The sequence below is a fragment of the Antechinus flavipes genome, chromosome 3 (genome assembly GCF_016432865.1).
Source record: "Antechinus flavipes isolate AdamAnt ecotype Samford, QLD, Australia chromosome 3, AdamAnt_v2, whole genome shotgun sequence".
Lineage (NCBI taxonomy): Eukaryota > Metazoa > Chordata > Mammalia > Dasyuromorphia > Dasyuridae > Antechinus > Antechinus flavipes.
In genome coordinates, this window is record NC_067400.1 from 184,463,275 (window position 1) to 184,484,909 (window position 21,635).

The 21,635-nt window shown below is 32.3% G+C and overlaps 1 protein-coding gene across 1 annotated transcript in view; it reads left to right on the forward strand.

The window, feature by feature from the left end:
• Positions 1-21,635, forward strand: part of ROBO2 (roundabout guidance receptor 2) — a 636,650-nt gene that overhangs the window by 361,175 nt on the left and 253,840 nt on the right. The window contains exon 5 of the mRNA XM_051990556.1: positions 10,676-10,814. Coding sequence (XP_051846516.1) covers positions 10,676-10,814 — 139 coding nt within the window. The remainder of the gene's footprint in view (positions 1-10,675; positions 10,815-21,635) is intronic.

Genomic DNA, 21,635 nt, shown 5'->3' on the forward strand with positions numbered 1-21,635 from the left:
TAATCTATTTCTTAGCCAATACCAAATGGTTTTGGTGACTGCTGCTTTATAATATAATTTTAGATCAGGTACAGCTAGGCCACCTTCATTTGATTTTTTTTTCATTAATTCCCTTGAGATTCTTGACTTTTTATTGTTCCATATGAATTTTGTTGTTATTTTTTCTAGATCAATAAAATATTTTCTTGGAAGTCTGATTGGTATAGCACTAAATAAATAGATTAGTTTAGGGAGTATTGTCATCTTTATTATGTTCGCTCGGCCTATCCAAGAGCACTTAATGTTTTTCCAATTATTTAAGTCTGACTTTATTTGTGTGGAGACTTTTTTATAATTTTGCTCATATAATTCCTGACTTTCCTTTGGTAGATAGATTCCCAAATATTTTATGGTATCAACAGTTATTCTGAATGGAATTTCTCTTTGTATCTCTTGCTGTTGGGTTTTGTTGGTGATGTATAAAAATGCTGAGGATTTATGGGGATTTATTTTGTAGCCAGCTACTTTGCTAAAATTATGAATTATTTCCAATAGCTTTTTAGTAGAATCTCTGGGGTTCTCTAGATATACCATCATATCATCTGCAAAGAGTGATAGTTTGGTTTCCTCATTGCCTACTCTAATTCCTTTAATTTCTTTCTCGACTCTTATTGCCGAGGCTAGTGTTTCTAATACGATATTAAATAATAATGGTGATAGTGGGCAACCTTGCTTCACTCCAGATCTTACTGGGAAAGGTTCCAGTTTTTCCCCATTGCATATGATGCTTACTGATGGTTTTAAATATATGCTCCTGACTATTTTAAGGAAAAGTCCATTTATTCCTATGCTCTCAAGTGTTTTTATTAGGAATGGATGTTGGATTTTATCAAATGCTTTTTCTGCATCTATTGAGATGATCATATGGTTTTTGTTTGTATGGTTATTGATATAGTCAATTATGCTAATAGTTTTCCTAATATTGAACCAGCCCTGCATTCCTGGTATAAATCCTACTTGGTCATAGTGTATTATCCTGGTGATGATTTTCTGTAATCTTTTTGCTAATATTTTATTTAAGATTTTAGCATCAATATTCATTAGGGAGATTGGTCTATAATTTTCTTTCTCTGTTTTCAGCCTACCTGGTTTAGGTATCAGTACCATGTCTGTGTCATAAAAGGAGTTTGGTAGGACTCCTTCAATCCCTATTTTTTCAAATAGTTTATATAACATTGGAGTTAATTGTTCTTTAAATGTTTGGTAGAATTCACATGTAAATCCATCTGGTCCTGGGGATTTTTTCTTAGGGAGTTGATTGATAGTTTGTTCTATTTCTTTTTCTGAGATGGGACTGTTTAGGATATTTACTTCTTCCTCTGTTAGTTTGGGCAAGCTATATTTTTGGAGGTATTTTTCTATTTCATTTAAGTTGTCGAATTTATTGGCATAAAGTTGGGCAAAGTAACTCCTAATTATTGCTCTAATTTCCTCTTCGTTAGTGGCGAGTTCTCCCTTTTCATTTTTAAGACTAACAATTTGATTTTCCTCTTTCCTTTTTTAAATCAGATTTACTAAGGGTTTGTCTATTTTGTTGGTTTTTTCATAAAACCAACTCTTAGTTTTATTAATCAATTCAATAGTTTTTTTACTTTCAATTTTATTGATCTCACCTTTTATTTTTAGAATTTCAAGTTTAGTGTTTGACTGGGGGTTTTTAATTTGTTCCTTTTCTAGCATTTTTAATTGCAAACCCAATTCATTGATCTTCTCTTTCTCTATTTTATACAAATAGGCCTCTAGAGATATGAAATTTCCCCTTATTACCGCTTTGGCTGCATCCCATACATTTTGGTATAATGTCTCATTATTATCATTTTCTTGGGTGAAGTTATTAATTATGTCTATGATTTGCTGTTTCACCCAATCATTCTTTAGTATGAGATTATTTAGTTTCCAATTATTTTTTGGTCTACTTCCCCTGGTTTTTTGTTGAATGTAATTTTCATTGCATCGTGGTCTGAAAAGGATGCATTTACTATTTCTGCCTTACTGCATTTGAGTTTGAGGTTTTTATGTCCTAATATATGGTCAATTTTTGTATAGGTTCCATGAACTGCTGAAAAGAAAGTGTATTCCTTTCTGTCTCCATTACATTTTCTCCAGAGATCTATCATATCTAACTTTTCTAGTATTCTATTTACCTCTTTGACTTCTTTCTTATTTATTTTGTGGTTTGATTTATCTAATTCTGAGAGTGCAAGGTTGAGATCTCCCACTATTATAGTTTTACTGTCTATTTCTTCTTGCAGCTCTCTTAGTTTCTCTTTTAAGAATTTAGATGCTACCCCACTTGGTGCATATATGTTTAATCTAGATAGTGCTTCATTATCCATGCTACCCTTTAGCAAGATATAGTGTCCTTCCTTATCTCTTTTAATTAGATCAATTTTTGCTTTAGCTTGATCTGAGATCAGGATGGCTACCCCTGCTTTTTTGACTTCACCTGAAGCATAGTAGATTTTGCTCCAACCTTTTACCTTTAACCTGCATGTATCTCCCCGCTTCAGGTGTGTTTCCTGTAAACAACATATTGTAGGATTCTGGCTTTTAATCCATTCTGCTAACCGCTTCCTCTTTATGGGGGAGTTTACCCCATTCACGTTTATGGTTAGAATGACCAATTCTGTATTACTTGCCATCTTGTTAACCCCGGTTTATGCTTTTCTCCCTTCTTTCCCCTTTCCCCCCCTTCCCAGTATTAAGCTTGTGAGCACCACTTGCTTCTCACAGCTCTCCCTTTTTAGTATCCCTCCCCCCACCTTAGAGTTCCTCCCCCTATCTTACCCCTTTCCCTCCCAGTTCCCGTATTCCCTTCCGCTTAGCTTATTCCTTCCCTTTTCACTTTTCCCTTCTCACTTTTCAATGAGGTGGGAGAAGTTTTACCATAGATTGAATATGTCTTAAGATTTTTCACTTAAAGCCAATTCTGAAGGCAGTAAGATACCCACTATATTCATCCCCCTCCATTCTTTCTCTCAGATATAATAGGTTTCCTATGCCTCTTCATGAGATGTACTACCCCCACTTTACCCTTTTTCTGATACAATGTTCTTTCCACATCAATTTCTAGAACAAGGTATACATGTATTCTTTATACATCTATATAGTCAAAATATAGTTCCCAAGATTAATCTTTACCTTTTTAGATTTCTCTTGAGTTCTATATTTGTAGATCAAACTTTTTGTTAAGTTCTGGTTTTTTCATCAGAAATAGATGAAATTCGCTTACTTCGTTGAATGTCCATCTTCTTCCCTGGAAAAAGATGCTCATTCTCACTGGTTAAGTTATTTTTGGTTGCATACCAAGTTCCTTAGCCTTTCGGAATATCATATTCCAGGCCCTTCGATCTTTTAATGTGGATGCTGCCACATCCTGGGTGATCCTTATTGTGGCTCCTTGATACTTGAATTGGGTTTTTCTAGCCGCTTGCAATATTTTTTCCTTCATCTGAGGGTTCTGGCATTTGGCCACTATATTCCTTGGTGTTTTGATTTTAGGATCCCTTTCAGTGGGTGATCGATGAATCCTTTCAATGTTTATTTTTTCCTCTGTTCCTATGACTTCTGGGCAGTTCTCTTTGATAATTTCCTGGAAGACAATGTCCAGGCTCTTTTTTTCATCATGTTTTTCTGGGAGTCCAAGGATTCTCAGATTGTCTCTCCTGGATCTGTTTTCCAGGTCTGTTGTCTTCCCCAGAAGGTATTTCACATTTTTCTCCATTGTTTGATTTTTTTGGATTTGCTTGACTGATTCTTCTTGTCTCCTCGAGTCATTCAATTCCACTTGTTCAAGTCTGATTTTCAGTGAAGTGTTCTCTTCACTCACTTTTTAAAAATCTTTTTCTAATTGTCCAATTGAGTTCTTTTGTTCTGTGGAATTTTTTTCCATTTCGCCAATTTTGTTTTTTAGAGAGCTGTTTTCTGTTTCCAGTTCACTAATCCTATTTTTCAAGTATTTTACTTCTTTATCCACTCTCTCTTTAACTTTCTCCAGGTTCTTTTGCCAAGCCTCCCTCTCCTTTTCCCAAGCTTCTCTCTCCTTTTGCCAAGCCTCACTCTGCTTTCCCCATTTTTCTTCTAGCTCCCTTGTGAGAGCCTTTTTAATCACTTCTATGAGGTTCATCTGTGCTGAGGAACAGATGGTCTCCTCCTTTGGGGAATCACCTGGGGACTGCCTGTTTTTAGTCTCCTCAGGATTTAGAGTCTGCTCTCTATCTGTGTAGAAGCTGTCAAGGGTTAAAGTCCTCTTCAGCTTCTTGCTCATTCTGTCTATTAATCAGAGACAAACTACCAAAGAAAAACAGAAAAAACTGGAGTCTTTCTTTGGGGGAGGGGTTGGGTATGTTATCGAGCTTCCTCTACAGACTTCAGGGGGCAGCAGTGAGGACTGTGCTGCGCCTGCGCTCTGAGATCCCAGAGCGTGCTGAGTCACTGTGGGGGGGGAAGGGGGGGGGGCGGCCAGGTCCCGAGAGACTCCAGCTGTTTGGGGTTGTGTTCTTCAGCCCCGGTGTTTTTAGCTTCTCTGCTGGGCTGCTGACTTGCTGCTGGAGTAAAGTATCAGTGAAGCTCTCCCCGCAGAGACGGCTGCGATCACTCCCCACCCCCTCTCAGCTCTGCTCCCGTGCTCTCACTGCCGCTGCCCTCAGCCTGTGCCCGATCTAAAACCGTCCCAGCCCTCCAGTAAAGACAGACCTTTCTTGGCGGATTTCAAGGATGGCTTCTCTTGGTAACTATATGTGGGTTTTTTTCAGTCAAGCATTGATTCAGAGGCTTGTAATGAAGTGGATAGTGAGAGAAAGCGCGGAGCTTATGCAACTGTGAGCCTCCTCTCCGCCATCTTAACCGGAAGTCCCAATTTGCAGTTTTTTAAAATTTTTCTATTTAACTCTTGTAGACTGTATTTTTTCATATGGTTGCATATACAAAGTATTTAAAATTAAAATGCATTTGCCTACATTTAGCCTCTTTAACTTAGACAAAACAATTCAAGGATTTTATAGAGATGATATATCACCACAGAAACAGCTGCACTTGTCAAAACATGAATATTTTCTTCCTAAAAGGTGACATTTCTTCATCCGAATTTTTAAAGTAAACTTTACATGCTTCATTGTATCACTTTGCTATAGTAAAGTCTTATTTCTTTCAATAGATGCAAAAGTTAAAATGCAGTTGCATTTCTCAAATTACATTTGAATATATCAATAGTGATTTGCATTTGGGTCATTATTTTATGCTGTCCATGGCTTTCTGAATATTTCAGTCAAAACTTTTTTCACCCAAGCAAAACTTTAATACTTCCAACTCCCTGGGTTATTTTCAATCCCTAAGCAAGACTCTCCTTTGAGCAGAAGAGGATAGAAAATGTCCATTACTAAGTTTCTGGTCCCAGTTTTACTGGTCACAACAATAACAAACCAATCTATTTCTTATTCCTCTTGAAATTGTGGCTCAAGTATCTTTAGGGGCATCAGCATAAAATTACTTGACTTGAAACAAAACATACTCACACATAATTTGCAAGGACATTTCAGTTGAGGGAAAAAGGACAGTTTGGAAAGTTTTCATTTGTAAAATGGGAATACTAATAATGTTTTTCTCCCACAGTAGTTATGATGATCAAATGAGATTTAAAAAATGGTGTAATATTTGTAAAGTGCTTTGCAAATCCTAAGGTGCCACACAAAGGGATAAAAAGAAATAATGACAGGAGATCAAATCATGGAATTGTACATTCCTATGTTATACCAGAAGATTTAGTTTCATTGAAAAGTCATTGAAATAAAATAATACTTTGAATTATCATTTATGGTAATTTAGTAATAAGATTCTAGTCCTCTTTCCTCATTTTTGCAGTAGTGGGACCTGATGTCCAGGGAGGTAAAATTCCATGCCCATGATTATGCAAAAAGTGAAGACCATAGTATACTTCATGAATTCATAAAATCAAAAGGAAAATTAAGTGGATATGCCTTTATCAAGATTAAGTATTAATCAAAAGTTATCATAAGAAAAAATTACTCATATAAAATATCAATCAATTCAAATGAAATATTTTAGATGTTACAGCTTTTAAAAAAAACATAGAACTATTATATTTGTGCAGCTATAAACCAATATAAATAAGAAGGCCTCATTATCTAAGGATAATATGTACAAGAAAATGCCCAATTAAAGAGAATTTAACACATTTAAAGTGAGGGTCAACATTTCTTTTAAAGAGCAAATAATATCAACATTTGTATGGTTCTTTAAATTTTGCAAAACAATTTACATATATATCTCATCTGATCTATACAACTATGTGACATGTAAATATTTGTAATTTTATAGTTGTGGAAATTAAATTGAGAAAGGCTTGTGACATGTCCATGGTTACACAGTTGGTAAGTATCTGGGGGATGATTTAAATTCATGTCTTCTAGATTCCAAATCTAGAAATCATTAACATACACTCTGTTCCTGCCTATAGAAAAGAAAAAAAAAAAGATTAAGTTGAATTTTATCTTGAAAAATGAAATTACAGGGGGATGATTCTGGGAAGATGGTGGAATAGGCTGGTAAAGTTCAACCTTTCCAGATTTCCCCCATAAATAGATCAAATATGCACCCCAAGGGGAACATAGACTGGTGAAAAAATCAAGAAGAGGTAGGGCAGAACCAAAGTCTTCCTGGAGACCTGGTGAAGATCCCAAGAAAGACTCCAGACTGGGGATTAATTCCTATGAAGTGCAAACACCTCTGGGATAGCTCCACAGAAACTTCAAATGGAGAGACCTGCACCTAACTGGGTGTGGCTGAAGCCTCAGCAGGAACCACAGAAACTTTTACTTTCTGGGCTGTTTGTGGAGTCTGGATCTGAGTCATGGAAGACTTGAGTAAACCTCAGCTGATTAGGAATGCCAGGGCCAGATGTGTTACATAGATTCCTGGTGGAAGAGAAGAAACCATGAGTATGGAAACAGTGAGTCAGGGACGCTGCTGGCTATGGTCATTTCCTGGTAGTGGAACTCTTGAGTTGGGGTTCCTTGTCAGAGAGGAGAGCTGAGATGAAACCAGAGGCATGATCTCCCCACTCTTTGATTAAAGATGCTTACACTATACATCTTATTTAAAAAAAAATAACCCACAAAGAAGAAAGAAGCCTGCCACAGAAACTTATTAAGGGAACAGGGATTATTATCTTCAGAAGAGGAAATTGAAGTAAAAAAAAAGCTTCTACCCTAAAGAGTAATGTGAAATGGCTCCCTTCCCAGAAAGAATTCATAGAAGAACTTTAAAAAGAATTTAAAAATCAAATGAGAGACATTAAGAAAAAACTGAAAAGAAAAAAATCAAAGATTATGAAAAAAGTTAAGCAATTAAAAAAGGACATACAGTCTCAAAGATGAAAATAACTCTTTGAAAATTAGAATTAGGCTAGGAGAAGCAAGTGAAGCTAGGAGTAACAAAGAAATAACAAAACAGATTATAAAAAATGAAAAAAAAAATAGAATGTGAAACATAAGATTTGTAGATCAGATCAAGAAAAGAAAATATAAGAATAATTGGACTGCCTGAAAGTTGTGACCAAACAAAGGATCTTGACACTATAATGCAAGAAATACTTCAAGAAAATTGTCCTGAAATGATGGAACATGAGGGGAAAGTTGAAATAGAAGAAAAAAAACCCATCTCAATGGGATCCTATGAGGAAAATTAACTCATAGGAACATTGTTGTTAAATTTCAAAACTCCCAAATCAAAGAGAAAATTTTGCAAGAAATGAGAAAACAATTTAAATATGCTGGAGCTACAATTAGAATTGTACAGGATTTATCCCCATCCACAATAAAAGACTGCAGGTCCTGGAATCATTCCTATCAATAATCAAAAGAACAAGGCCTGCTGCCAAAAATCATATCCAGCATAGTTATGTATAATATTGAATGAGAAAAAAAAATGAACATTCAATGAACTTGCAGATTTTCAGGACTTTCTATCAACCAAATCCTAACTTAATAAAAAATGTAATATATAAGAACAATAATAACATGGGCAAATTGTTGTTGTTGTTGTTTTTTTTTAATATGGGAAATGAATACCATATGTTTAAAATTGACATCAACGATAAGGTAGTTCAAAAGAAAGACTGGGGCAGATTTAAGTTAAAAATAGTAATTATGTCATATAAATGAAGTGCAGAGGAAGAATAGACACAGAGGCATTAGAGGGGAGAGAAGAGCCCATAGTTCTGAAAACCTCACATCAGAAATGGGTTAAATAAGCAATACTATATATATATATATATATATATATATATATATATATATATATATATATATATATATATATAATTATATATAGGAGGGCCAAAAAGCAAAGGGTGTGGGAAGAATGACAAAGTGGGGATCACTGGTTTGGGAGAAGTTAATAATTGTCAGGTAAATTAGGATCAGAATTAAGCAGAGTCAACCAGAATAGGAAAGACATGTGTGTGTGTGTGTGGGGGGCATATGTGTGTGTTTGTATATGTCTACATATGTCTACATAAATATGTTTTTTTAAACTATGACTGCTGAGGTGGTGGTGGTGGGATTTAAAAGGAGGAAAATAAAATAAAAAAGAAATCAAAAGAAATTTACAAATAAAGAAAAGATGGGCACTCATGAATTAATTTCTTATATATATATATATATGCTTTCTTGATCTGGTAATTTATTGTATATTTTAACTATCCCCTTGTGGAACACATCACAATGTTCTGGATACAGGACAATATTCTCTTTTGTTTTGTATTCCTTTTCTGTTTTTCTTTTTTCTCAGTGTTTTGAAATAAAATAATGATAAAAAAAGAAAAATGAAACTAATAATAATGTTTGAGTAGAGCATATTTTTAATCATTAATTTGTTAGTGAATGCTTTCATTTCTGAAAACTTTTGCTTTCTTATTCAACAAAAGGCAATATGTCATAAATGAATAGAGATTTGTTCTCAGAATCTGAAAGACCTCAGTTCTTGTCTCCCACACATATTGTCTATGAGACCTTTAGAAAATTGTTCAATCAGTCAATGAATCAGGCCCCTGTTTATAAGTTGCAGAGTAGTTATTGATTTGTTTCCATGGATGGGATTTTCTTACCAGGAGCTTTCCTATAGTAAATAAAACTCAACCTTGCAAATTCACTAACAAATTGGTAATTTGCTACCAATATAACAATTGGTATAATAAATATATTATTTATAATAATAAAAAAAATAAAAAAAATTAAATCATTGTTTTCTTATTTCTTACTTCTTTCCTTGCTTTTTCCCCATCCAAGATAGTCTTGGCCATTCTCCATTTCAAAAGAGAATAGTTTTAATCTTAAAGAACTAGGAAAAATTTAGTTCTGTACTTTTTGCTCCATTATATTTTATTACGTAGATTGTAATGGATGTGTTTATTTCCCTTTTCATATTTACTTACAATTCCAATTCTTTTAAAATCTAACATGACCAATTTTATTAATGTGGGATGATAACAAATGTCAAAGTTATTTGAAAATTTTGATATTTGTAATCATCCCATAATTATCCCACATTAATAAAAATCATACAATGTACATAGTATGGGACTAAAAGGAGACTCAATGAGAAAAACAAGTGGGTCAGAGAACAAATTATGGAAATAATACATGTTACTAAAATGAATCTATAGTCTAATAATTTAGGATGTTGCCTCCATTCATATTTGCCCATCATCTTTCTCTTAATCTGGTCTCCAAAGTGGCTTTACAGAGATCTCCATCCTATGTGCTATCAGACCTTTAAATAATCACACAAATTTCTTTCAGGAAATTCTTTTTTGCTAGGCAGTTGGGATTAAGTGACTTGCCCTGAGTCACATAGCTAGTAAATGTGAAATGTCTGAGGTCTGAATTTGAGTTCACTTCCTCCTGATTTCAGGATTAATCCTTATCCACCTCACCATCTAGCTGCCCTCAATGCATCAAAACTATTCAAAATTTCTAGGAAGTTATAGCAACTATTAAAGGGTACATTTTCAGTTTACCAAGGAAATGGAGATAAAATGATAATGGTGTAATGAGAAACAGCCAGTTAATTATCAAATAAATTAATCAATACTATTAAGAACTACAACAAAGTAGAAAGACAAAAATAAATACACTAAAATCATCAGCATGTATTTTCAATGCTAACAAAACATAAGAAGAGGGTATTCTTTAAAATAAAATCTGAGCAATCTGTTAGATTATAAAGAGAAGAGCAAGAGGAATATTGAATTACAATCTGAGAAAAGAGAGAGGGAGGTTTTTTAATAAAAAAAATAACACTAAGATTTTAAAACTTGATGACTTGGAGAATGGTGATATATTCAGGCTATCCAGAAGGAAACATAGCATGTAGAAATTCAGGCCTGTTGTTCTGAAAAGAGTTTGGCAACATCAGTACTGATGTGTAAGTCAATTGCCTGGAGATGTTTGTTGAATGATATTATAAATCAATGAGATTATCAAAGAGAAATACAGGATAAATAAAAAGGGTGTAGAAAAATATTTATATATACCTATATTGAGGAGAGGAGAAGTATAATAAACTATTTATACAAAACATTCACAATGCTTCACTTTCAAATCTTTTCCCCCCTAAGAGCGACCCACTTTCCTCAGACGGCCAATTAACCAAGTGATACTGGAAGAAGAAGCTGTTGAATTTCGATGTCAGGTCCAAGGAGATCCCCAACCAACTGTCAGATGGAAGAAGGATGATACAGACTTGTCAAGAGGAAGGTAAGAAAATTACAAAGTGAAAATTGGTTTGACTATTAGAGTTATATGTCTATAGTTAAAGAGTGATAGAACCCCAGAATATTACATCATTAAGAACAATGATCTCATTTCACGAATAAACAAACTGAGGATAACAAGAGGTTTATTCTCAATCAATCAATAAACATTAATAAGTATCTCATATATTCCAGGCATTGTAATGAGATCAAGGCAAACAAAGAAAAAATCTAAAATAATCCTTACTCTCAAAGAACTTACCTACTAGGAGAGCAAACATGAATACTTATAAATATTTATAGAATAGGTATAAAGTTAATACAAAGTAGTTAACTAAAAATAGTTAGGGATAGCCTGAAGAGATTATGAAAGGTTTCATGGAGAAGATAGTCCTTGAGCTACATTTGAAGAAAACTATAAATTCTTTTAAGTGTAGGTGAGAAGCCAGTGTATTGCAGAAATGGAGGATAGCCTATTGAGAGACTATGCCATAGTTAGCGTATATATAAAAATACAAATAAGTTTTTGGTGTAATGTGATGCTCTTTTATATATATAATAAAAAACAAAATACAAAAGTATAGTCCAGGAAAGACCTCTTCTTAATATGATTAAGTATATACATATGCATGCATGTTATTGTGTGTTTATACAGAAATTTTATATATATATATATATGCCAATCCCAAAGAAACAGGAAAGAAACTAATGAAAACAATAACTTCAACAAAATATAAGGAGGGAATACAAATCTCCAAAGAACCACTGGCATTTCTGTGCATTACCAAAAACAACAAAAAAAGTCAGTAATTAATCTATTAAGAATAAATACAAACTCAGTTCTTTATATATTTTAGAAATGAGACCTTCCTCAGAAACACTGGTTGTACAAATATTTCTCCAGCTTTCTGCTTCCCTTCTAATATTAGCTGTATTAGTTTAATCTGTATAAAAACTCTTTACATTACTGTAATCAGAATTATCTATTTTCCCTTTCATAATGTTCTCTAGATCTTCTCTGGCCATAAATTCCTCCCTTCTCCAAAGATTGGACAGGTAAACTATCCCTTGCTTTCCTAATTTGCTTATGGTATCATCTTTTATGCCAAAATCCTGTACTCATTTGACCTTATTTTGCATGGGTTGTAAGAACTAGGTCCATGCCGAGTTTCTGACATTATTTTCCAGAAATATTTGTCAGATATTGAGTTTTTATCCCAGAAGTTGGAGTATTTGAGTTTATCAAACAATAGTTTACTATAGTCATTGATTATTGTGTCATGTGCATCTAACCTATCCCATTGATCTACCATGATATTTGTTAGCCAGAACCAGATGGTTTTTGATGACTGCTGCTTTATATAAAGAATTTTAGATCTGGTAATGCTAGGCCACTGCCCTTTATATATATATATATATATATATATATATATATATATATATTTCATTAATTTTGTTGATATCCTTGACTTTTTCATCTTCCAAATGAATTTTGTTATTTTTTCATAATTCTATAAAATATTTTTTATCAGTTTGATTGGTATTCACTGAATAGGTAGATTAATTTAGATAGAATTTCCATTTTTATTTTATTAGCTCATTCTACACATAAGCAAATGATATTTTTCCAAATGTTTAGATCTGATTTTATTTGTGTGAAAAGTGTTTTGTAATTGTATGCATATGGTTCCTGAGTTTCTCTTGGTAGGTGGACACTCAGATATTTTATTTTGTCTACAATTTTTGTGGGGAGAATTTTTCTTTTATCTCTTGCCTGCTGAACTTTGTTAGTAAGATACAGAAATGCTGATTAATTGTGTGGTAATATTTTATATCCTGGAACTATGCTAAAGTTATTGTTTGAATAGTTTTTTGCTTGATCTCTAGGATTTTCTAAGTATACCATCATATCATCAGCAAAGAGTTATAGTTTTATTTCCTTATTGCCTGTTCAAATTCCTTCTATTTCTTTTTCTATTCTTATTGCTAGAACCAACATTTCTAGTACAATATCTTAATGGCAATGTAATAGCTTTTCCCATTACAAATAATGCTTTAGATAGATATTGCCTATCATTTTAAGGAAAACTCCATTATTCTTATGAATTCTAGGTTTTTTTTTAAAATAGAAATAGGGACTGTATTTTATCAAAAGATTTTTCTGCATCTATAGAGATTATAATATGATTTCTGTTAACTTTTTATTGATATGGTCAATTATGCCAATAGTTTTCCTTATATTGAACCAGACCTCCATTTCTGGTATAAATCCCACTTGATCATAGTAATAATTTTCATGCTCTTTTTTCACTCTTCTTGGTTTAGGTATCAACATCATATTTGTGTCATAGAAGGAATTTCACAAATCAACTTCTCTGCCTATTTTTCCCAAAATAATTTACATACTACTGTAATTCATTGATCTTTAAAGGATTGGTAGAATTCACTTGTAAATCCATCTAGTCTTGGGGATATTTTCTTAGTGAAGAAATTTTTTCTTTCTTCAATTTCTTTTTCTAAAATGGTACTATTTAAGTAATTTATTTTCTTTTCTATTAATCTAGGCAATTTATATTTTTGTAAATATTCATCCATTTCAGTTAGATTGTCAGACTTGCTGGCAAACAGTTGGGTAAAATAGTTTCTAATTATTGCTTTAATTTCTTCTTCATTTAAATTTTTCTTAATTTCTTTTCATTTTTAATGCTTTTAATTTTTTCTTTACTTTTTCTAATCAAATTAACCCAAGATTTATCTATTTTGCTGCTTTTTTATAAAACTAAATCTTTTTTTCTATTAATTCTTTTAGAACTATCTGTTCAACAGTTTTCTTATTTTCAATTTTATTGATCTATCTTTTGATTTTCATAATTTCTAATTTGGTATTTAAAAATTTTTTGTTTGTTCTTTTTCTTAGTTTTTTAGTTGCATGCCCAATTCATTGATCTCCTTCTCTATTGTATTCATGTATTTAGAGAGATAAAATTTCCTCTAAGAGGTTCCTTGGCTGCATCCCATAAGTTTTGGTGTGTTATTTCATTATTGTCTTTCTCTTGAATGAAATTATTGATTATTTCTATGATTTTTGTTTGTTTAAATAATTGAATTCTTTAATTTACAAATCGTTTTTAACCTGTCTTTCCCTGGACTTGTATTGAAAATAATTTTTTTATTGCACTGTGATCTGAAAAGGATGAATTTATTATTTCTGCCTTTCTGCATTTGATTGTGAGGTTTTTATATCCTAAGGTCAGTTTTTGTGTAGGTGCCATTTATCACTGAGAAAAAGACATATTTTTCCTATCCTTTTTCAATTTTCTCGAAAGGTCTATCATATCATATGATTCAACTTTATAAGAATACAAGCTTTCCCCACTAGATATTGGTCAATGAATATAAATAATTTTCAGATGAAGAAATTAAACATCTATAGTCAAATAAAAAAATGCTCTAAATCATATTGAGTAGAAAAATGTAAATTAAAACAACTCTGAAGTATCACCTCACATGGACTAAGATAACAGGAAAAGGTGATGATAAATAATAATTTAAGAAAAAAAATACAGGATAGATATCATATCTGAAAGTTAATCATACAAATACATGAACACAAACGCGATATAAATTTGACTAAAACCACTTACAGAACTAAAGGAAGACTAAGGAATATCCATTATTTATGTCTATGCTATGACAACGTAACAAAAATAATAATACATAAATTTAATTTTTACCAATCATATAACAGGATTTTTTTTCATAGAGTCAGGAAAATTATGCTTAGAAGAGGTCAGATGTTTGAAGAGTATTATCAATTATAATATTTACAAAGTAGGAATGAAGGAAAGGCATTTAGGTACTGAACATGGAGTCAGGGAATCCCGGGCAAATCACTTAACCCTGTTTGCTTCAGTTTAACTTCTGTGTAAAATGAGCTGGAGTGGAAAATGGCTAATCACATTAGTGTCTTTGCCAACGGTGAAACAAATGGGATCATAAAAGTCAGATGCAACTGAAACAACTGATTAGTAACAACAAGAAATGGAGGGGGTCTAATGTTTAACTCTAGAATTTTATTATGACAGTAATTAGTCAAAAGCATTTAGTACTGGTTAAAAATTTAAAAAGATAAAAGGGTAAAATAAATTGGATAAGACCTAGAAGCAAATCAACTACTTCAAATTTAGATACATTCCAGAATACAAAACCATTAAAGAAATATTTTTATTCAACAAAAGAATTTGAGAAAATCAAAAGGCAGCATGGTAGATTGGAGTGTTAGATCAGAATCTACTTCCTATAAAACAATAAGGTACAAATGGATAGTCAGTGTAAATATAAAAGACCATTCTCATTTAAAAATAAAAGAAGATAAAGGAAAGTTTTGTCTTACATACCTCTGGTTTGCAGAAGAATTCATAACAAGTAAAGAGATAATGATTACAAAAGACCAAACATAATTTCTATTAGACAAAAACTGTGCAAATAAAATCCTTACTTCAAATAGCTTCACTACAAGTCTAACATTCAAAATATATTTTTGGTCTTACATAAACAATGAATTATTACATAAAAGATGATTGGTCAAGAGACATAAAGAAATGATTTTCAAAAGAATTGCAAACCAACAATAATTATATAAAAACGCCCAAAATAAAATAAATTGCAATTCTGGCCAATTCTGAGATTTTATACCTACTGAATTAGTTAAGGAAGTAAAAATTGGAACAAGAAATGTTGGAATAATTGTAGGAAAATGCATATGCTAATATTGCTGTTAGAACTATAAATTGACCCAATTCTTCTGTATAAAAATTTTGAATGATATGAGAAATTTTAATAAACTACCATTATATTTGACCTAATAATTTTACTACTGAATTTACCATTGGAGCTTAATATTCTTTGAGATGGAAGTGAAGAGGAAATAAAGACAGTTTAAATTATATGACAATATAAGGAATGACATGGAGTTTGAATAGAATATGATAGGGAATAAAAGACACAGTGAAGAGAAATAAGGTAAAATAAATTTAAATATTAGGTTGGAGCCAGATGAAAACTTTTAAATGGCAAAAGGAAGAATTTATATTTTGTCTTAGGAATAAAATATAGAGACCCTGAGGTTACATGAATCAAGGGACTGAATTGATCAGAACAGAATATCAGTTTGACACTTGTCTTGAGGATGGATTGGAAAATGGAGAAATCTGAGATAATAAGACCAATTAGAGGCTACTGCAAAGTTCAAATAAAAGAATGTGTGAGCTTGACCTTAAGCAATGATAAGAGTTAAGTGAAATGTGGTGGTAGATCTGTCAAGAGCAGAAGACATACTAGACAATAGGACATGGGGGAAATTTAAGTTTTGAGACAAACTCTGACACAAATAATGTGGCTGACTGAAATGATTAAAACATGTTTGATAGATATATGGAATTAGGGGAGGATGGGAAGACCTATAACAAAAGATAATGAACTCTGTTTTGGACATGTTGGCTTTGAGGTGCATTTGGACATGTCTAATAGTCAGATGTGGGATTGTATCTCAAAATAGAAACTCAAGTTAGCTATATATTATATGTATAATAGTTGACATCTATTATATATATATGTATAATATGTATAATATATATGTATTATATATATATGTATAATAGTTGACATCTATGAAAATTCTGATCTAATTTTCATAAATATGCATGAAATTATTTGTTTCTTACCCCATATGGGTTTCTCATTTTAAATAATTTTAAGTCACTACATGCCAGTTCAGACATTTCTTGTGCATTTGGATAAAATTACTTACAATAGTTAAGTTTAAATTCCTTTTATTTATTTCATTTATCAAAGAAACTAGTCATGGGGAGTGCCATATGTTAGTTTTTATCTTTTTTAAAAAAGTGTGTCTGAGGAAACACAAACAAGTAGCAGAGGTTTGAATGTAATTTTTGAATGTATTATATACTTTATTTTTTATTTTTTTTAGAACTTTCCCTTTTGTAATTTTTAAAGCTATTTATTTTTAAAACATATGCATGGATAATTTGACAACACTGACCCTTGCATAGCCTTGTTTCAGATTTTTCTCCTCCTTCCTTCCACATCCTCCCCTAGATGGAAGCAATCCAATATATATTAAACATATTAAAATATACATTAAATCCAATATGTGTAAACATGTTTATACAATTCTCTTGCTGCAAAAGAAAAATCAGATCAAAAAAGAAAGTAAACTAGTAAGAAAGCCAAATGCAAGAAAACAACAACAACAAAAAAGAGTTATGTTGTGATTCACATTCAGTTCCCACAGTCCTCTCTCTGAGTGTAGATGGCTCTCTTCATCATAAGGTCATAGGAACTGGCATCAATCACCTCATTGTAGGAAAGAGTCACATTCATCAAAATTGATCATCATATAAATAAAAAGCTATTAAATTTTTTTAAAAATTGATCATCACATAATATTGATGTTGCCATGTACAATGATTTCTTGGTTCTGCTCATTTCACTTACCATGTTCATGTCTCTCTCGACCTCTCTAAAAAATCATCCTCCTGATCATTTCATATAGGACAGTAATATGCCATAGCATTCATATGTCAAAACTTATTCAGCCATTCTCTAACTGATGGGCATTCACTCAGTTTCCAGTTTCTTGCCACTATGAAGAAGGCTTCCACAAACATTTTTGCACATGTGGGTCCCTTTCCTTCCTGTAAGATCGCTTTGTGATATAGGCCCAGTAGAAACACTGCTGGATCAAAGGGTATGCATAGTTTGATAACATTTAAAACATTGGAATAATAGTTCCAAATTATTCTCCAGAATGGCTGGATCCATTCACACTTCTACCAACAATGTATGTGTCCCAGTTTTCTCACATTCCCTCCAACATTCTTCATTCTCTTTTCCTATCATCTTAGCCAATATAAGAGGTATGTAATGGTATCTCAGAGATGTCTTAATTTGCAATTCTCTGATCAATAGTGATTTAGAGCACTTTCTCATATGATTACAAATGTTTTTAATTTCTTCATTTAAAAATTGTCCATATCTTTTGACTATTAATCAATTAGAGAATAGCTTGGATTCTTATAAATTTGGGTCAATTCTTTCTATATTTTAGTAATGAGGCTTTTATCAGAATCCTTAAATGTAAATATGATTTCCTAATTTATTGTTTCTCTTCTGATTTTGTCTGCATTAATTTTGTTTGTATAAAACCTTTTTAACTTAATATAATCAAAATTATATATCTAGTATTCCATTATGAATTACATTTCTTTTTTGGACATAAATTTCTTCCTTCTCCACAGATCTGAGAGGTAAACTATCCTATGTTTTTCTACTTTGCTTATAATATCACTCTTTATGTCTAAATCATGAACCCATTTAGATCTTATCTTTGTATATGGTGTTAGGTGTTGGTCAAGCCCTAATTTTTTTCATACTAGTTTCCAATTTTCCCAGCAGTTTTTGTCAAATAGTGTGCTCTTATGCCAAAAGCTGGTATCTTTGGGTTTGTCAAACACTAAATTACTATAGTTATTGACTGTTTTGTCCTGTGATCCTAACCTACTCCACTGATCAAGTACTCTCTTTCTTAACCAGTATCAAATGGTTTTGATGACCACTGTTTTATGGTTTAGCACAGTTAGGCTACCTTATTAGCATTCTTTTTTGTTAATTCCCTTGAAAATTTTGACTTTTAGTTCTTCCAGATGGACTTTGTTATCATTTTTTTTTTTTAGATCTGTAAAATAATTTCTTGGGAGTTTGATTGATATGGCACTAAATAAGCAGATTAATTTATTTACTATTGTGTTGGAATCTTTACAAAGTGCTAATGTAGCATGGTACTTAGCAAGTCCTCTAGCTCACTAATGTATTTAAGTACTCATTGGAGTTCACACATTTGGGAGATTTCAGGGTTTAGTATGAGATATCCGAATTCACACCTCCCTTGAAGCTCTTAGGGCCAGAGAGCACTGTGGGAGGAAACTCATAATCCTACTCTCTCGTATCCCACAATCCCTCTCTCTCGAAGAAGCATAAATAGAGCTTCAGTGAGCCAATCAAGGGAGTTTCAGAGTGGAGGAGAGTCAGTTCAGAAGAAACCATGAGTTGGAGTTGAGCTAGAGACAGGAGTTTTACTTTGGAACATTCCCAAGGGTTGGAGAGGAGCACTCTGAGACAGACACAAAGCACTCTGGGAGATTGAGAGCCAGAGTCCTCTCTCAGAGGCAAGACAGATTCACCTTGCTGGTTGGAGGCTGAAGAAAATAGAGGCAAAGGACAGAGCTGCAAGAGCTTTTGGAATCAAGCAGAGAGATAGGCCTCTAAGCTAACCAGGCTATTTTGGAGGAAGCAATAAAAGATCTGAACTTTTAACACCTGGCTGCATTTTGGGTGATTATTATTCTTAACTGAAACCAAGGCTGCCTCCAGAAAACCTCCCCAAGAAACCTGCTCTCCCCCAGAGAAAACCATTATATATATTTTAAAGAATAAGAACACCACACTATTGTCATTTTTAATACATTTGTTGAGCCTATCCATGAGCACTTGATACTTTCCAACTGATTAGATCTCACTTTATCTATGAAGTGTTTTGTAGTTCTGTTCATATAGTTGCTGACCTTCCCTTGGCAGAGAGATTCCCAAACATTTTGTTCTATCAACAGTTATTTTAAATGGAAATTCTATTTGTATCTCTTACTGCTGGATTATGTTGATAATATGTAAAAATGCTGATGTATGTGAATTTATTTAGTATCCTGCAACTTTGCTAAAGTTGTGAATTGTTTCTAGTAGTTTTTTTGTTGAATTTGTAGGGTTCTCTAAATATACCATCATATGATCTGCAAAGAGTGATAATTTAGTTTCCTCAGGACTTATTCTAATTTTTTAAATCTCTTTTTTATTCTCTTATTGCCAAAGCTAACATTTCTCATACAATATTGAATAATAATGGTGATAGTGGGCCGCCTTCTTTCACTCCTGATCATATTGGGAATGGTCCTACTTTGTCCCCATTACATATGATGCTTGCTAATGGATTTAAATAGATGACACTGATCGTTTTAAAGGAAAATCCACTTATTCCTATGTTTTTTAATGTTTTTAATAGAAATAGGTAATGGAATTTATCAAATGCTTTTTCTGCATCTATTGATATCATCAAATTTTTTTTGTTAGTTTTCCTAATATTGAATTCCCTGAATTCCTGATATAAATCCTACTTGGTCATAGTGTATTATCCTGGATATGACTTTTAGTAACCTCCTTGCTAACATTTTATTTAAGATTTGTGCATCAATATCCATTAGGGAAAGTGGTCTATAATTTTCTTTCTCCGTTTTGACCCTACCTAGTTTAGTTAACAGCACCATATCTGTGTCATAAAAGGAATTTGGTAGGAATCCCTCTTTCCCTATATTTTCAAATAGTTTACATAGTATTGAAATTAATTGTTCTTTGAATTTTTGGTAGAGTTCAAATGTAAATCCATATGGCCATGGAGGTTTTGTCTTAGGGAGTTGTTTAATAGCTTTTTCTATTTCTTTTTCTAAAATGGAACTATTTAAATAATTTATTTCCTCTTCTGTTAACCTGGGTAATCTGCATTTTTGCAGATACTCCTCCATTTCATTTAGATTGTAAAATTTATTGGCACATAGTTGGGCAAAATAACTCCTAGTTATTGCTCTAATTTCCTCTTCATTGATGAAAAGTTTTCCCTTTTCATTTTTGAGGCAAACAATTTGATTTTCTTCTTTATTTTTTCTAATCAAATTAATTAAAGGTTACCTATTTTGTTGGTTTTTCCACAAAACCAACTCTTAGTTTTATTTATTAATTCAGTAGTTTTCTTAGTTTCCATTTTATTAATCTCCCCTTTTATTTTGAGAATTTCAAGTTTGATATTTGATTTGGAGGTTAATTTGTTCTTTATCTAGCTTTTTTAGTTGTCAGTTCAATTCATTGATCTTCTCTTTATTTTATGCAAAATAAAATTCCCCCTTATAAATGCTTTGGGTGCATTCCACAAATTTTGGTATATTGTCCCATTATTTTCATTCTCTTTGATGTAATTTTTGATTGTGTCAATGGTTTGCTGTTTCACCCATTCATTCTTTATGATTAGATTATTTAATTTCCAATTAACTTTTGCTCTATTTTCTACTGGCCTTATATTGCATGTGATTTTTATTGCATCATGATCTGAAAAAATGCATTTATTCTTTCTGCCTTTCTGCATTGGATTTTGAGGTTTGTATGCCCTATTACATAGTCAATTTTTGTATAAGTTCTATGCACCGAGTAAAAGTAAACTCCTTTCTGTCTCCATTCAATTTTCTCCCAAAATCTATCATACCTAACTTTTCTAACATTTTGTTTGCCTCCTTAATTTCTTTCTTATTTATTTTGTGGTTCATTGTTTTATCTAGTTTTGAGAAAGCAAGGCATATACAGTATATTATACATTAGTATAGTTTTGCTATCTATCTCTTCTTGCATCTCTTTTAATTTCTCCTCTAGGAATTTGAATGCTACACCACTTGGTACACACATGTTTAATATTGATATTGCTTCATTATTTATGGTCTCTTTAGTAAGATACAGTTTCCTTCCTTATCTCTTTTAACTAGATCTATGTTTGCTTTTATTTGATCTGAGATCAGGATGACTACCCCTGCCTTTTTTTTCCTCACCTGAAACATAGTATATTCTGCTCCAACCCTTTACCTTCACTATGTATGTATCACTATGCTTTAAATGTATTTCTTATAAACAATATATTGTAGGATTCTGGCTTTTA